Source organism: Quercus suber, unplaced genomic scaffold, assembly GCF_002906115.3.
Source record: "Quercus suber isolate HL8 unplaced genomic scaffold, Cork oak 2.0 scaffold_569, whole genome shotgun sequence".
In the NCBI taxonomy this organism is placed as follows: domain Eukaryota; kingdom Viridiplantae; phylum Streptophyta; class Magnoliopsida; order Fagales; family Fagaceae; genus Quercus; species Quercus suber.
Genome location: NW_027070014.1, coordinates 186,832 through 204,265, shown reverse-complemented (window position 1 = coordinate 204,265; position 17,434 = coordinate 186,832). Strand labels below are relative to the sequence as shown.

At 33.4% G+C, this 17,434-nt stretch overlaps 2 protein-coding genes across 2 annotated transcripts; both read right to left on the bottom strand.

The window, feature by feature from the left end:
- Nucleotides 1–1,193: 1,193 nt before the first annotated feature.
- LOC136063743 (xanthotoxin 5-hydroxylase CYP82C4-like) lies at nt 1,194–3,861 on the bottom strand. The gene is made up of 2 exons (XM_065764558.1): nt 3,766–3,861; nt 1,194–2,138 (listed from the first exon to the last, which is right to left on the bottom strand). The coding sequence occupies exons 1-2, from the start codon at nt 3,859–3,861 to the stop codon at nt 1,515–1,517; spliced, it is 720 nt and encodes a 239-aa protein (XP_065620630.1). The 3' UTR covers nt 1,194–1,514.
- A 112-nt stretch (nt 3,862–3,973) lies between these two features.
- LOC112011604 (cytochrome P450 CYP82D47) lies at nt 3,974–7,806 on the bottom strand. Its single transcript, XM_065764564.1, has 2 exons — nt 6,557–7,806; nt 3,974–4,918 (listed from the first exon to the last, which is right to left on the bottom strand). Exons 1-2 carry the CDS (start codon nt 7,505–7,507, stop codon nt 4,295–4,297), a joined length of 1,575 nt encoding a protein of 524 aa, XP_065620636.1. The 5' UTR covers nt 7,508–7,806; the 3' UTR covers nt 3,974–4,294.
- Nucleotides 7,807–17,434: the final 9,628 nt, after the last annotated feature.

The following is a 17,434-nucleotide window of genomic DNA, read 5'->3' as shown; positions in this document are numbered from 1 at the left end:
TCCTATTTATTCGTCTCCTGAACCCCTAAATATTTTATTTTTGTACATTTTTAGACCCCTTAACACAATTTGTTTAACCTAGTTATTTAGCCAAGTGATTACTTAGATAAATTATTTAGTTATAGGTTAACACAATAAAATCATATCATGTAAATAATGCGGAAATATAAAGAACACAACGATATGATAACTCAGGAAAACCTAACCAGTAAAAAACCTGGAGAGGATTTAACTTAGCTATCCTCAAGGTAAAACAGATCCACTATGAAAGAATTGAAGTTTTTACAATAGAACTTAGATCACTAACATCCTATTGCTACCTCGAGTGGAAAACTTACTACCATGACCACGTGACAGCTCCGAGTCGACGAACTACTTCTTTCTTTGATTCATAGCAACCACAAGTTCTCCAATCTGTGACTTTGAAACTCCACTCAAAGGTTTCAGATCTTCTTTAAAGTTCTTTGTGCAGCAACTGAAGAGATCAGTAAATTCTTGACGTGAATCTTGATCTTGACAACTCTATGTGTGTGTATGAAGGTAAGCACTTCTAAATCTCACAGAAGATTCAACACACAACTCTCCAAAAGACTTCTAAAACATAGTTAGGGTTTTTCCTTTTATACTTGAAGTAAAACACAAAACCCTACACGTCATATGGGCTTAGGCTAAATTGGAAATCCTATAGAAAATTAAATCTACACGAGTTTCAATCGATCGAATCTAATTTTCGATCAATCGAATCTTGCAGATTTTGTCCAATACTTTTTACAATCACTTGATTCCAATTTAACAATTAAACACACTTTGAGCAAGCCTAAATCTAGACTCTATGTTTTGATCATGGTTTGCCAACATATTACAAATTGAAGTTCTAATACATTAGTTCCTAAAGTCTTAGAACCTAACAATCTTGCTTTACATCGTTGTCATTTTAAATTTATATGTTTGGGCTACATATATTTTTTATCAAAAAATCACTGACCATAAACAGCAACGATGATGAAGGTTGTGTGGCAGTATTGGGGGCCATACTTGTTGAAGATTTTTGGCCTGATTTGAAGTTCCACACCTCCTCCATCTATATACATGTAATTTTAAAAACATAACCTCCCCCATAGTTAATACAATTCCTAACAGTTAAGAAACATAACTCATTTATAAGTCAATGCCAAATTACAAGACACATAAAATGACTATATAAAAAATTTATTTTTACAAAAAGGATCCAACCTTCAAAAACAGAACTCACAAGACAAATGCAACTTACAACTCACACGTAATATGACTAGACAAATGCAGAGCTTATTTTCAAACAAAGCTAAATTAACTAAGATGATAACTTTTTCAAATGACTTTTACTTTTCTAACGTTGCCTCTTTAATGGTTACATGGAAAAGGCATACACCAATTTATTGCACCACACCATATTTTAATTTATCAAATGATACCAAGTCAAATTGTGCATATCTCACCACACCATATTTTAATTTATCAAATTATGACTAGTCAAATTATGCATATGCTTGAGCATGAAGGCGAGGAGTGAGATAGACTTCAAGTGGGGTAGCTTTCTGGTTTGTAAGTCCACCTTTCTCTGTCATGTCCACAAGTTCATCTGATGGGCTTGAAATTTCAAAAGCATGCAACAAAGTAGCAAGTGTGAGTTGCATAACTTGCAAGGCAAATGAGATCCCAGGGCACATTCTTCTACCACTTCCAAATGGTATAAATTCAAAATTTTGGCCTCTAACATCAACATGCTTGTGAGTTGTAAGAAATCTTTCAGGTCGAAATTCACTAGGATCCACCCACACATTTGGGTCTCGATGGAGTTTCGAAAGATCAACAATAAGTCGTGTGCCTGCTGGGACGTGGTAACCAAACAAAGTACAGTCTTCCATTGACTCGTGTGGCACTAGGAGTGGTGTAGCAGGATATAAGCGCATTGTTTCTTTGAGGATAGCTTGGAGATATACCAAATTTTTCATATCTGATTCCTTCACTTGCCTTTCTCTACCGATATGGATGTCTAATTCTTCTTGGACTTTTGTTAAGGTCTCAGGATTTCTGAGAAGTAAAGCGAGAGCCCATGTCAATGATATTGTTGATGTGTCTGAAGCCCCTAAGATAAGAGTCTACAAAAGTAACATAATATGAATTGGAACTTAGAAAGTTAGATGGTCGGCTAAAACTTTAAGCTTTCAATGGTCCAATAATCAAATTTAGTAGCAGCAAGAATTCAGATTGCATTAAGAATTCAAAACTTATGCTATTTGATTATATATGGCTTAGTATTCGACAAGAAAATGACATGTCTTCAAGTTCAGGATTTAAATAAACCATTATGCACAAGATAATTATCATGGTATTGTTTGAACCTTTTAATTCTGTAACATAAAGTTCCAGATCCACGTTGAGTTTTATGTGAGATAGACGTGATAAATGCTTCTTACATGGAGAATATAAATATTCTACACCACTTTTTGTGATGTATTTATGCTCTATTAATTGCGGTATGTCATATGTTTAATTTAATATTATTTTATTTTAAACTTCAATTATTTTATTAAAAAAAAGTAAAAACAATACATGATAAGTTGTGATTCGTAAAATATAAAATGGAACACAAAAAGTAGCACAGAAAATTTGTATTTCTTATACAGGCCATTTATCTAAGAAATTTAATTGTTACTCTTTGAAGTCAATATAAATTCAATAGAATAGTGTTTATCATGCAAACACGTGGTAGCACAAACAANTTTTTTTCCTTCTATCATTCCTATCTATGCGTCTCCTGAACCCCTAAATATTTTATTTTTGTACATTTTTAGACCCCTTAACACAATTTGTTTAACCTAGTTATTTAGCCAAGTGATTACTTAGATAAATTATTTAGTTATAGGTTAACACAATAAAATCATATCATGTAAATAATGCGGAAATATAAAGAACACAACGATATGATAACTCAGGAAAACCTAACCAGTAAAAAACCTGGAGAGGATTTAACTTAGCTATCCTCAAGGTAAAACAGATCCACTATGAAAGAATTGAAGTTTTTACAATAGAACTTAGATCACTAACATCCTATTGCTACCTCGAGTGGAAAACTTACTACCATGACCACGTGACAGCTCCGAGTCGACGAACTACTTCTTTCTTTGATTCATAGCAACCACAAGTTCTCCAATCTGTGACTTTGAAACTCCACTCAAAGGTTTCAGATCTTCTTTAAAGTTCTTTGTGCAGCAACTGAAGAGATCAGTAAATTCTTGACGTGAATCTTGATCTTGACAACTCTATGTGTGTGTATGAAGGTAAGCACTTCTAAATCTCACAGAAGATTCAACACACAACTCTCCAAAAGACTTCTAAAACATAGTTAGGGTTTTTCCTTTTATACTTGAAGTAAAACACAAAACCCTACACGTCATATGGGCTTAGGCTAAATTGGAAATCCTATAGAAAATTAAATCTACACGAGTTTCAATCGATCGAATCTAATTTTCGATCAATCGAATCTTGCAGATTTTGTCCAATACTTTTTACAATCACTTGATTCCAATTTAACAATTAAACACACTTTGAGCAAGCCTAAATCTAGACTCTATGTTTTGATCATGGTTTGCCAACATATTACAAATTGAAGTTCTAATACATTAGTTCCTAAAGTCTTAGAACCTAACAATCTTGCTTTACATCGTTGTCATTTTAAATTTATATGTTTGGGCTACATATATTTTTTATCAAAAAATCACTGACCATAAACAGCAACGATGATGAAGGTTGTGTGGCAGTATTGGGGGCCATACTTGTTGAAGATTTTTGGCCTGATTTGAAGTTCCACACCTCCTCCATCTATATACATGTAATTTTAAAAACATAACCTCCCCCATAGTTAATACAATTCCTAACAGTTAAGAAACATAACTCATTTATAAGTCAATGCCAAATTACAAGACACATAAAATGACTATATAAAAAATTTATTTTTACAAAAAGGATCCAACCTTCAAAAACAGAACTCACAAGACAAATGCAACTTACAACTCACACGTAATATGACTAGACAAATGCAGAGCTTATTTTCAAACAAAGCTAAATTAACTAAGATGATAACTTTTTCAAATGACTTTTACTTTTCTAACGTTGCCTCTTTAATGGTTACATGGAAAAGGCATACACCAATTTATTGCACCACACCATATTTTAATTTATCAAATGATACCAAGTCAAATTGTGCATATCTCACCACACCATATTTTAATTTATCAAATTATGACTAGTCAAATTATGCATATGCTTGAGCATGAAGGCGAGGAGTGAGATAGACTTCAAGTGGGGTAGCTTTCTGGTTTGTAAGTCCACCTTTCTCTGTCATGTCCACAAGTTCATCTGATGGGCTTGAAATTTCAAAAGCATGCAACAAAGTAGCAAGTGTGAGTTGCATAACTTGCAAGGCAAATGAGATCCCAGGGCACATTCTTCTACCACTTCCAAATGGTATAAATTCAAAATTTTGGCCTCTAACATCAACATGCTTGTGAGTTGTAAGAAATCTTTCAGGTCGAAATTCACTAGGATCCACCCACACATTTGGGTCTCGATGGAGTTTCGAAAGATCAACAATAAGTCGTGTGCCTGCTGGGACGTGGTAACCAAACAAAGTACAGTCTTCCATTGACTCGTGTGGCACTAGGAGTGGTGTAGCAGGATATAAGCGCATTGTTTCTTTGAGGATAGCTTGGAGATATACCAAATTTTTCATATCTGATTCCTTCACTTGCCTTTCTCTACCGATATGGATGTCTAATTCTTCTTGGACTTTTGTTAAGGTCTCAGGATTTCTGAGAAGTAAAGCGAGAGCCCATGTCAATGATATTGTTGATGTGTCTGAAGCCCCTAAGATAAGAGTCTACAAAAGTAACATAATATGAATTGGAACTTAGAAAGTTAGATGGTCGGCTAAAACTTTAAGCTTTCAATGGTCCAATAATCAAATTTAGTAGCAGCAAGAATTCAGATTGCATTAAGAATTCAAAACTTATGCTATTTGATTATATATGGCTTAGTATTCGACAAGAAAATGACATGTCTTCAAGTTCAGGATTTAAATAAACCATTATGCACAAGATAATTATCATGGTATTGTTTGAACCTTTTAATTCTGTAACATAAAGTTCCAGATCCACGTTGAGTTTTATGTGAGATAGACGTGATAAATGCTTCTTACATGGAGAATATAAATATTCTACACCACTTTTTGTGATGTATTTATGCTCTATTAATTGCGGTATGTCATATGTTTAATTTAATATTATTTTATTTTAAACTTCAATTATTTTATTAAAAAAAAGTAAAAACAATACATGATAAGTTGTGATTCGTAAAATATAAAATGGAACACAAAAAGTAGCACAGAAAATTTGTATTTCTTATACAGGCCATTTATCTAAGAAATTTAATTGTTACTCTTTGAAGTCAATATAAATTCAATAGAATAGTGTTTATCATGCAAACACGTGGTAGCACAAACAAATCACCAAATAACTAAATATACAGTGGAAATTAAATGACACGGTGATTTGTTTACGAATAGGGAAAAACTTGATGGCAAAAACCCCACCGAGTGATTTTCAGGTCACTACTCCCGAAACTCCACTATTATCACAACAAACGGTTACAAGTAAAGGAATCTCAAGTACCTTACCAACCTACAGTTGAATCCTTACCCCAATACCCAATTGGACTTATTCTGTAATGACAGTTCCCACCTTTGATGCACGGCTCTCAAGTACATGACTAACCAATGTGCGGATCCCAGTACGAGACTTCAACACCAACTTTGAAGGAGAGGTTGGCTACAAAATTTTTCAGTTCATCCAACACGATGAAGATCAAGAAGATGCTTGGTCACAAAACCCTTTGGTGCAAATACATAGCAACTTCTTCAGAAAAGATGAACTAGGTCAAGAACTTCGTCTTTGATCACAAATTGCTTGAACAGAGTTTGCTCAATGCTTGTGCAAATTGTGTACAATTTGACAGCTCTTAAAATAATCCTTTTATATGTCTAGAGTTAGGAGAAAAGAAGACCCAAAGACACATTCACAGATCCTAAGAAATCAGATCAAAAAATCTGATTTTATAAATCTCGACAGATAGCTAGGTGTCGAGGAGCTATCGAGTAGGTGTCAAGCTTTAATGAATTTGCACTTCAGCTTGTATTTCTTAGACAGATTTGATGACTTCAACACTTGATCTTGAAATCTTATTTCTTAAAGTATTAAAAACACCTAGAACTACCCAATTACAAGTAGAGTGCATTTTGTCAAAGGATTAGCCAATTTACATAAACAAATGACATATATTCTTAACAAGTGAAAACACATATGTCCTAACAAAGGTTATAATTTCCCTTTTTTTTTTTTTTTTCACATGTTAAAAATTGTCTAAAATAAAGAGCGTGTAACAAGTTAACCTAATTCAATATGATGGGATTTTGGAAATATATTATAGTATGTGTGAATTAATAGGGTTATCAAAAGCTTACCAAGCATGTAGCTTTGACGATTGTATCAATATCATAACTGGAAGTCTCATCATCATCAGTGACAATGGATAGCATTACATCCATAAAATCTTGGTGTTCTTTCACCCCACCAGAAATTTTCCTTTGCTTATGCTCCTTTAGCCATTCTTCAATCACATCATCCAATTCTTTTGCAGTTTTCTTCATGGCTTTCTTGCTTCCCCCCACATCAAACCACCTTAGATACGGTAGTGCATCTGAGACCACAAACTTTCCAGTCAAATCCATAAACTCTCTCAATGCCTTTCGGCACTGATCATTTCTATCATTCTCAAACTTGGTCGTAGCCTTACCAAATCTTTGTCCAACAACCATCCTACATATAATGTTTAGGGCTGTGTACCCAAGCCATCTCTCCATCTCCAATAACACCTTGTTGTTCTTGACAAATAGCTTATATATCTCTTTTATAGAATCATTTACCTCAGCTTCTCGAATGTGTTTGAGTGTTTCAAGGCGGTGGTTTGAAAGGACCTCTAGTGTGGCCATTTTTTTCATTTGGCGCCAGAAGGAACCGTAAGGGCTAAACGAAAAAATGGCATAGTTGTAGCCCAAGATTTCTGCAGCTAAACCTTTAGGACGGTTGGCAAAGGCTTTATCATTGGTAGTAAAACACTCTTTGGCTATCTCCCAACTGCTTACTACTATTGTTCGATGCACACCCAACCAAATTGTGAAGATTGGTCCATAATTTTCAACCATGTTACCCAAGGCTATATGAGCCGGTTTTGACCCTCCTAACTGGAGGAGGTGGCCAATCAAAGGCCAAGCCCCACTAGCTTCAGGTAGAACTTTCTTTTTACTAGTAGTTCTTTGAACTCTTCTTGATATCCATATTAGAAAGAATATGAACATGAAAATGGTGAATATGCTAGCCATAGAATTTGTGAAGAATGGGTAGGAGAAGAGCATGGTTGATGTTTATGGTGGGTGACAATTAATGGTTTTGTGGTAAAATATATATAGCCCAAACTAGTAACGAGGTGGTTCTTAGTTCTTACAAGATACATGGTAAGCAAGTTGAAAATATATCCGAATTGTCATTTGGAGGACAGGCACACGTGAACACCGATTTAAAATTTTGTCTCTCTAGCCTTTGTAATCTGCTGACGATCTTTGTGTGTGTGTGTGTGTGTGTGTGTGAGAGAGAGAGAGAGAGAGAGAGAGAGCATTTGATCTATTCTGGACTAGTAGAAAAGAAAAGCTAAAAGAAAAGTGAAGATAGAGGGAAGGGAAAGAATTTAGTGTGTGGAGGAGAAAAAAAGAAGAAGTGTGTGGATGAAAAATAAAATAAAGAGATAAGGGAAAATAAAATAAAGAATAAGAAATTAAAATTGAGAAATGCTACCATAATATTTTCACAATAGTTTCACATTAAATCTTTAATGACAGGTTGTTACTAGCTAATTAAAAAAAAAAAATTTAAGTTGTGTGTTTAAGTTTAAATCAGTAACAACTTACCACATATGATTTGTTGTGAAAATATTGTAAAAATGTTTAGAACATAACACTTCTCATTAAAATTATCATTGCCACAAGTGCTCCACTAAATTTGTTAAAAAAATATCATTAGAAAATTTAAAAATATTACCATTGGGAGATTTAAAAAATATAGTTGCTAAGAATTTGAAAATTCTAATGAATGAAGGAAGAACTCACCTTCAAACTCGTTCTTAAACATTCCTTGGTAAGCATACTTATGAAAAGCAATCTCATGTAATGGTGGTTCCAGGAATTTTTCTCAGGGTAGTTATTAAAAACATTAAATTAAACAAAATTTAATAAAATAAAATTTGAATATATATATATATATATATCGATATCATAAAAAAGCGCAAATACATAAATCTTTAAAATTTTATTGTACGAGTTTTTATATTTTGAAATTGATAGATGATAGTTTCGTTATCAATTCTATCAACTGCATCATTTTCAATGTATACAACCAAACAATCATTAAACTACTAATATCCCATCATATAAACAAAATACATCATCTTTTTTGATGATCTATTCCAACCAATTTTTGTATTCTTTAAACTAATTAGTATTAAATCAACACAATGATCCATTAATTTCTTTTTTAGGGAAATCATGGCCAAGAAGTTGACAAAAACCTCTTTGTAAATATGCTCTTTTTATTTCAACCTGATCATTACGATGAAAAAATGAGACATTTTCTCGTAGCCTATGATCTGAAAGAAAATTATTAAAGTCAACACAGTTTTGCTTAGAATATTAATATTGCAATACAAGTGATTTCTTTATAAGAAATTTATTCAGGGTACAAAATAATAAAGGGTAAACTATAAGTTCATTTAATATATTCAATTTAGGCATTCAACTGTTATATTAATCATATTCAATAAAGTATTTAGGCATTACTTAATTTAGTGCATATGCGTATGTACAAAATATATCACATAAATCCAACAAATTCAGCTAAAGAATAAAATAAACAATAATAGACTAGCCATTTGAAAATGTGTGCCTTTTAAGAACACAACTTAAAATTCACAATTTGGGAAGCAATGAAGCGTGCGTTTGGGAAGGAATTATAAATTAAAATTATTTCAGTATTCAGCTTATTTTTTGTTACTGTTCATGGGCCCCACTGCACTTTTTGGCATTATTCATGGACCCCACTGTACTACAGTACTTTCAGTAATAATTTTCCAGTTTCAGCAAAATAAGCAGTATCAAAATACACCCAAAAATTATAAATTATTTCACTATTCAGCTTATTTTTTTACTATTCATGGGCCACACCGTACTATTTCAACTAACTTTTACCTTTATCTACAGTATTTTCAACAATAAGTTTTTAGTTTCACCAAAATAAGCGGTATCCAAATAGACCCTTAGAGTCTGTTTGGGATTTGCTTATTTTGTTGAAACAAAAAACTTTATGCTGAAAGTACTTTAGATAAAGGGAAAAGTTAGCTGAAATAGTACAGTGAGACCTATGAATAATACCAAAAAGTGTAATGGAGCTCATGAATAGTAGTAAAAATAATTTGGCTTTTAAATTTGGAGCCAAACACACACATAGATGAAATCTCTTCCCTCGCAAATAGGAGAGCAAGCAAGTCGGCAAGACTAGAAATAGTAGCATTATAAATATTTTCAAAGTAAAATTGATGGGTAATGGTAAAGTCAATGGGTGGTTGGGATAGATAATGAAATGAATTGGACTTTATCATATGATTTTATTTTGGCACAAGACAAAGCACATCCATCCATAATATGTGGTTCAAGCGTGAATGAAGTTTGTCCTCTTGAAACAAAAATTTTATTATTGAGCAAAACTTATGGCAATAAAATTGTGGTTGATACGAAATTTGGAAGAGATTTTTTCAATTTTTCTTGGACTAAAACAACAATGAACAAACATATATCAGTGACAGCTCCTTCCCTTTTCTCTTCTATCTTTGAGTTGAGAATCATGGTATTCTCCTTTATGATATCATCTTAATGATACATCTGAAGATGGTTTACATGAATTTCATACTAAACTACGTTAATATAGGAATTTGAATGTAAAGATGTTAGAATTATTACTAATAGCTTAAACTTTTCAGATAAAGGGTAAATTAACACGGTACTAAAACAGGAGAGTCTTCAGTTCCATTCATTGTTTTAGTCTACAATCTGTAATTTGTCAAAAGATATGTCACTTTTTATGTCTTCATTTTTTAGATGCATAGTAGTTTGTCTTGGTTACCTACCTTATCTAATTATTTTGTCCAAAAATGCAAGCAACTATTATCAACCCTACTTTACATATGTATAAGTTAAACACCATGGCTTCATTTCCCAAACAGTGATAGTGATCTTAGTATCAATGATACGTATAAGTTACCTATCAAAGTTTGGAAAGTTTTTAAAGTGTCAATGAAATTTTCCCCTTAATTATGGGAAACGTTTCCTTCTCCAACTAGCTAATGATAGTGATTTCCTCTCAAAAAAGGAAAAAAAAAAAATCACTAGCGATAGCGATCTTAGAGTCAATTATATAGATAAGTTACATTTCAAAGTTTGGAAAGTGCTATTATACTATTAATCAATGCCAGAAATTCTAGGAACACATAAAAAATCACAAATGATCAATGACAATCTACCACGTAAAATTGTTATGATAATAGTTATTACTTTTGATATGACCACTTGATGAGGGAGATCACAAGACAAGGTATATGACCAAGACAAAGGACTTTAATAGATTATCTTTGGTTGTGTTTGGTATTTTTATTTGAGACTATATGCATTCCTTCGGTTTTTTTTTAATAGATTATCTTTGGTGTTATTTGGAAACTTTTAATGAGGGTTGATTTTTTTTTCGACCTTTAAGTAGGTATCTTGCATTAATTAACCACAACTATAAAGCTTTATAATGATACAATTGACTATTGTATTTTCTGATATTTTAAAAGCATGTGAGCAAAACTTATGGCAATAAAATTGTGGTCGATACGAAATTTGGAAGAGATTTTTTCAATTTTTCTTGGACTAAAACAAAAATGAACAAACATATATCAGTGACAGCTCCTTCCCTTTTCTCTTCTATCTTTGAGTTGAGAATCATGATATTCTCCTTTATGATATCATCTTAATGATATATCTGAAGATGGTTTACATGAATTTCATACTAAACTACGTTAATATAGGAATTTGAACGTAAAGATGGTAGAATTATTGCTAATAGCTTACACTTTTCAGATGATGGGTAAATTAACACGGTACTAAAACAAGAGAGTCTTCAGTTCCATTCATTGTTTTAGTCTACAATCTGTAATTTGTCAAAAGATATGTCACTTTTTATGTCTTCATTTTTTAGATGCATAGTAGTTTGTCTTGGTTACGTACCTTATCTAATTATTTTGTCCAAAAATGCAAGCAACTATTATCAAGCCTACTTTACATATGTATAAGTTAAACACCATGGCTTCATTTCCCAAACAGTGATAGTGATCTTAGTATCAATAATACGTATAAGTTACCTATCAAAGTTTGGAAAGTTTGGAAAGTGTCAATGAAACTTTTCCCTTAATTATGGTATCAGAGCCACTCTTTTCTGGCCGGTGGTAGTGTTGTTGTGTGTCTTTGTACCTTGTCTGTGCTTGTCCGACCCTTTGGTGCTCCGTTGTTGTGTCCCCTTCTTACCGTCGTTGGCGCCACCTTAGGTGTAAAGTGAATCCCCAGAACCTGACTGTAAGGCCCGTTTGAGCCAAGAGAGGGCGTGTAGGGCATGTGTGTGGTATAGGGTTGCCTAGGGTATGTGTTACGAAATGCAACGGTTGTGAGAAAAACATGATAACTGAGTGTTAAAACTAGGATAGTATGGATAAGTTGTGGAGATCCAACTCCTCTATCAGCTCCAGGACAGGTTGTCCTCCTGATATTGTGAATGAAGAAGATCACACTGTTGAAGATAATGAGCTTCCTGATTTTAGAAAATGGAACATTCCCAAAGTTGATACTAAAACTGTTTACAAAACTAGTTGGGCTGAAACCACTTTTCATCCCATTTACAAAGTGAGAACTGTTGAACAAACATTTTCTATTTCGAAAATTCATGAAAAATGTTGCTTGTTTTCCAAAAGAAATATTAACGAATTTATTGCTAAAAAACAAAGTTATTTGCATATTGGTATGGTTCAAGTTGCTATTAAACCACTCACCCGAAAAGGTATCAATGCTTCTGTTCTCATGTGTTTACGTGATGCTAGATTTAAAGTGTTTAAAGACAGCATTCTCGGTATGATTACTGCTTCTCTGTATGATGGTCCTGTTTATTTTAATGGGCACTGATTTTGCTAGACTGAGTCTTAAGACCCAATCTCAGCTACGAGGTGCTGTTGCCAACTTGCCTATAGACATACAATCTTGCAAAAAACATATATATGTTTTTGGATGGCTTGAATTTTGATTTTATACCTGAAGTTTAATTCCGTTGGCAAAAACATATATATGATTAGTTTTGACTGTTAAGTGGCATTGACGTGCCCAAAATCCAAAATCATACTGTGCCTTAAAATTATGGCATCCAATGTTTAAGTAGTTTTTTTAGAAAAGACATTTGAATGAATCTTTCTCTGTGCAAAACCATGAAAAAAAAAAAAAAATGAAGAAAAACTTTCGAAGATTTCCTAATGATGTGGTTGAGTTTGGTGATGTGAAATGGTGTGATTGTGTTTTGTGTTTCTTCTTGGGCAAAACAATGCCGTTTTGATTAATTAGCTGATTTGGCAAAATAAATAAATAAATAAACACATCAGTGTGTCAATGTGTCATTTAATAGCCAAAATTAATCGATGGTGTATTTTTGTTAATAGAACTAAACTTTAGAGTGTAAAATCAAAATTCTTAAACTTCAAGGTATAAATTTTAAGTAACTCCATATTTCAAGGGTGTATTTTGTAATTTACCCACATGTATATATATATATATATATATTAAAAGTCAAAACTGAAATGAAATCCAATTAGCTAAATTGGACTCTAGTTGTTGCCTAATTTTAGGCCACCTGTCTTATGTAAGTTTTTTTTTAAAAAAATATTTTTGTTCTAGGTGAGTTAGTGCTGTGCAAAAAACGAAAGGTTTAACATAAATAAATCATAAAAAATCCAAAAATAAAAATAAAAAAGAGTAAACTCATCATCTAATCCGTTTGACACCCCAATTTGGCTTCCTTAAATAAAATAAGAAAGCTCGTCATTATTGCTATCTAACCATCACTAGTACAAACAAAAGGTCGATAAAATGCATGTTACATGTTTTCGTATTACTGTAGCAAAGGCGGAGGAGCCCATCTAAGATTTTGTCAAGATTTTAATTTCACATATGTGACAATCATAGTTGTTGGGAAATTTAGACTTCGGTTGACAGAATTAACAAGTTTTAAACCCAAGTTGTTAATTATATTTATTATAAACAAACCTTGTTAAAAACAAACAAACATCAATATCATGCACATTGGAATAGTAAATAAGACAAGATATGATGACTCAGGAAAGCTAAATGAAACAAACTAGTTTCACAGTAAAAAACCTGGAGAGAAACCTTCCCAAAACGCAATTCACTATAGTAAAGAGAAGTTTCAGATCTAATACAAAACTTTTGTTCCTAAACTCTACAATCCTCATAAATGAACTTACAACAGAAACCTTCTATCGCTTCAGAACCTTTAAACTCTTCAATATATGAATGCCACCCTTTTGCACGGATCCCAGAACGTGACTAATTCCAACAAATTTAAAGATGTTGTTAGTTGCAAAGTTCTTCACTTTATCAACAATGAAGATCAAGAAGTACTTGGTTACAAAACCTTAAGGCGCAAAAGACGTAGTAACTTCTTGTAAAGAGAATAAGGCACTAGATCACTTTCTGCATGTGTTCTCCATGTATAACGGCTTTTAATATAAGCCTTATATATGTCAAGAGTTGTGAGAAAAGAAACCCTATACATACATGTCAGCATGAGCCGAAAATCAGATATGGAAAATCTGATTTCGTAGATATCGATAGATTCAGCTTTTGTCGAGCTTCAATCTTAAATCTCGAAAATACTGTTTTTGTAGAGGTATTTGTCGAGCTTTAATTAACAGCTTTTCTTCACTTGTTTCTTGGTCCAATCTTCATGGTTTTAATACTTGACTTAAACTCTTATTTTTTTGAAGTATTAAATCCATCCTAGATTTACCAAATTACAAGTAAAGTGCATTTTGTCAAACGATTAGCTAATTACGTAAAATATGCTCTTAACAACAGTGTCTTTTCAGTGAGTAAAAACTTAAATCTAGTTGGGCTTGAAAGGGCATAGTTGTCGAAAATGAAGTTGGTTATCCTTAGCATGTGATGACCGAGAAAAAGAGGAAGAAACCTAGGTAGTTCTGAGGTAATGCTCCGAGACTACTTAAGTATTACCTATGAAAAGGTCTCTTTTGGCTCCAATTATACCACACGCCATTACCTAGAAAAATACTTTGAATTAGCACTAACACTAGGGGAGTGTAAACAGCCCCAGTTGCTATTTTACAACCCAAACCACCTCAAACCCACTCCATCCAGGTTTGTAAACTTAAAAAAATTTGCAACCTATGAATAGTAAGGCTGCATATATGCAACCTTACTATTCATAGGTTGCAAAAAGAATATAGTAGTTTAATCTTGTGATTGTGTGTGAAGAGAAAAAGTGAGAGCGAGGAAAAAGAGAGAGAATGGTACTTTATATTATTTTATTAGGTAGTTTATATTATTTTATTGGGTTGTATGTAAAAATAAAAATTGGGATGTAGGGTGAGTTGTAAAATAAGTTGGTAAAATAGATAAAATAGTATTTGAGGATACTAAATAAGTTTATTTATTTATTTTTTACATCCCCGAATTCTAATGTTCACAGTCTTTATGGACAAGTATGTATATGCAGAGCCTGTAAAAAATTAGCAGCATAGAATTGACCATAGAATTCACACTACCTTCGCTACGTTGTCATTTCCCACGCCCATAGTTCCATTAATACAACATCTCTTCGCATTATCTATTTTTCTTTATATATAATTCGATATTTGGTGGAGGTTGATATAAGCATCGATAGTTTTTGTTAAAAACATTAGAAAGGGCCACTTGAATTGCAAGATTTTTAGCTTTAAATTATCTAATTGAGATAGCAAGTCAAAACCAATACTTACGATACTCATAAGTTAGCTAATTGAGATAGCATGTAAACAAGTTGATCTTTGTCTAGTTGTGAATTTTTTTAGTTTAGCTCGACTCAACTTCAGATCGAACTAAGCCTACAAATAATGTTGGAGCTCAAGGTTGAGCACAATCTCTTAAAAATTTATAAAAGCTCAAGCTTGGCTTAGCTCAACTTGATTCATTAATCAAGCTAAGTTCAAGATTAATCAAGCTAAATTCGAGCTCAATATCAAGCTTAAACTTGAGTTAATATCAAGTTTTTTAACTTAAAATCTAACACAAGTATATTATCAAGCTCACATTAATCTTATTATCAAGCATATATGGTTTGGATGGGTGGTCCCAAAATTTTAATTAATTAAAGTTTGTCGGGGGCGGAAAAGTTTTCTTTCTGACAAATGAGATTTATGTTGGGTTGGGGGCGTAAACCAAAACTCGACGATGGGCTTGAAGCATGGCCTAAAAGCTATCGGTGAAGTTTTTCGAAGAGTTCGCCTTCTTTTTATACCTTGGGCCTAGGATGGGACTGACAAAAAACACTCCCTACAGCAGACACGTTAGCACAATAAAAAGTATACTGCAATAAATAAATAACCTAGCAGTAAAATATTTCAGCAATAAAGTATCCTAGCGGTAAAATATTCCAGCGCTAAAATGAGACAAAACAGCATAAACCTCCAGCCGTTAACTATTTCACGGATTTGAGGAAAAACACCTACATCTTCAAACTCATCATTCATTGGCTCTGGAGAAGAGTCTACTAATATGACAATATGAGGAAAAAACTCTATGGTAACAGTTCGTCATAACCTTCAAAAGTAAATGAATAAACAAATATCATAGATTCCATTATAGCAAGTTATGAGGAAACTTAGTGTGAGATGAAGGGAGAGAGAGAGATATTCCAGCTAGCGCAGCAAGATCATTATGATTCTAGGGCATGCTCATGGATGTAGTATATGTAGTGAGTAGAGAGGGTCATTTTGAGTAGTATGAGTAGTGAGTGAGAGTGTTTAGTAAAGCTGCTAGAGCTTTCTGCTGGGAATAGATGAGTGTTTATAAGTAGAGGTATGAGCGGTATTTATGAGCTAGGAGCTGTAGAACTTAGTTTCTAAGCTTGCAGCTAAGAACTCAGTGACTCAAAACTTTGTTTGATCTTAAAGAAGGCTAAACAGAGAAGTTAAGGAAGAACTTTTTTCTATTAGTGTCTCCCTTAGTGTGTATTGGTCTATCTTGATCTCTTAGTGGAGAGTTTCATTTATAGCTAAGTTTGAGGGAGTAATTAGCAAATAATCTCTGCTAAATCATCATTAATCTTCAGAAAATTCATAGAGAATCGTTCATAGGATTTGGCCAAGAATAGTAAGCTCAGCTTTAGAGTGTTCTTTATTGTTTTGGGTAATGACAGCTGGAGTTCTGACCAATCATTAAATGTTGATTGGCCTTAGCTGATGGAATTAAAGCATGTATTAGGCTAATGATCTTGGTTTTGTTGCTACTAGAATAAGAGCTCCCTAGGGTAGGTTGCATCACCCCAAGCCAAGTGTCAACCTTGGAGCCCTTTGCTAGGAACTTTGCTGGAGATCCCTTTGGTGCCTTCCAAACCACATTTCCCTAAGTTTCCTCATTTGGGGTTCATCTGCTTGGTTCATGAACTAGAGAGTACACGTTTTTGGCAAGATAATGAACTGATTTCCAGTTGTTCTAGGAGCTTTCATGGCCTAGTTATGGTTGCCTTTAGTCCTTGACCGAATGGGTTGGAGAAGAAAGGAAAGACAGTTAGCTGAAGCTTTCTAGCTTTATGTCATGTCATCTCAGCTTTGTGTCACATAAGAAATGATGGAATTCAGCTTGGCAAGGAAGGGTTTAACCCCCGCTGGACACGTGTCCTCTTCTGATCTGATTGGACAAGCTGGAACTGATGGCAATGGGCTCCAACTGTGAAGTTGTACTGAAACTTGACTTGGTTAGCTCATGTAAGCTCCAGCTGTTGGGATTTGTATATGAGCGGGGCTGGCTCAGTTGGACTTTGTAGTTGAGTTTCTTTGGGCTTGATCATCCCTACAAAAATGAATAGTTTTGTCATGGGTGATATACATGGGCTTTTATAGCTAGTTGATTATGGAAAAAATAAGCATA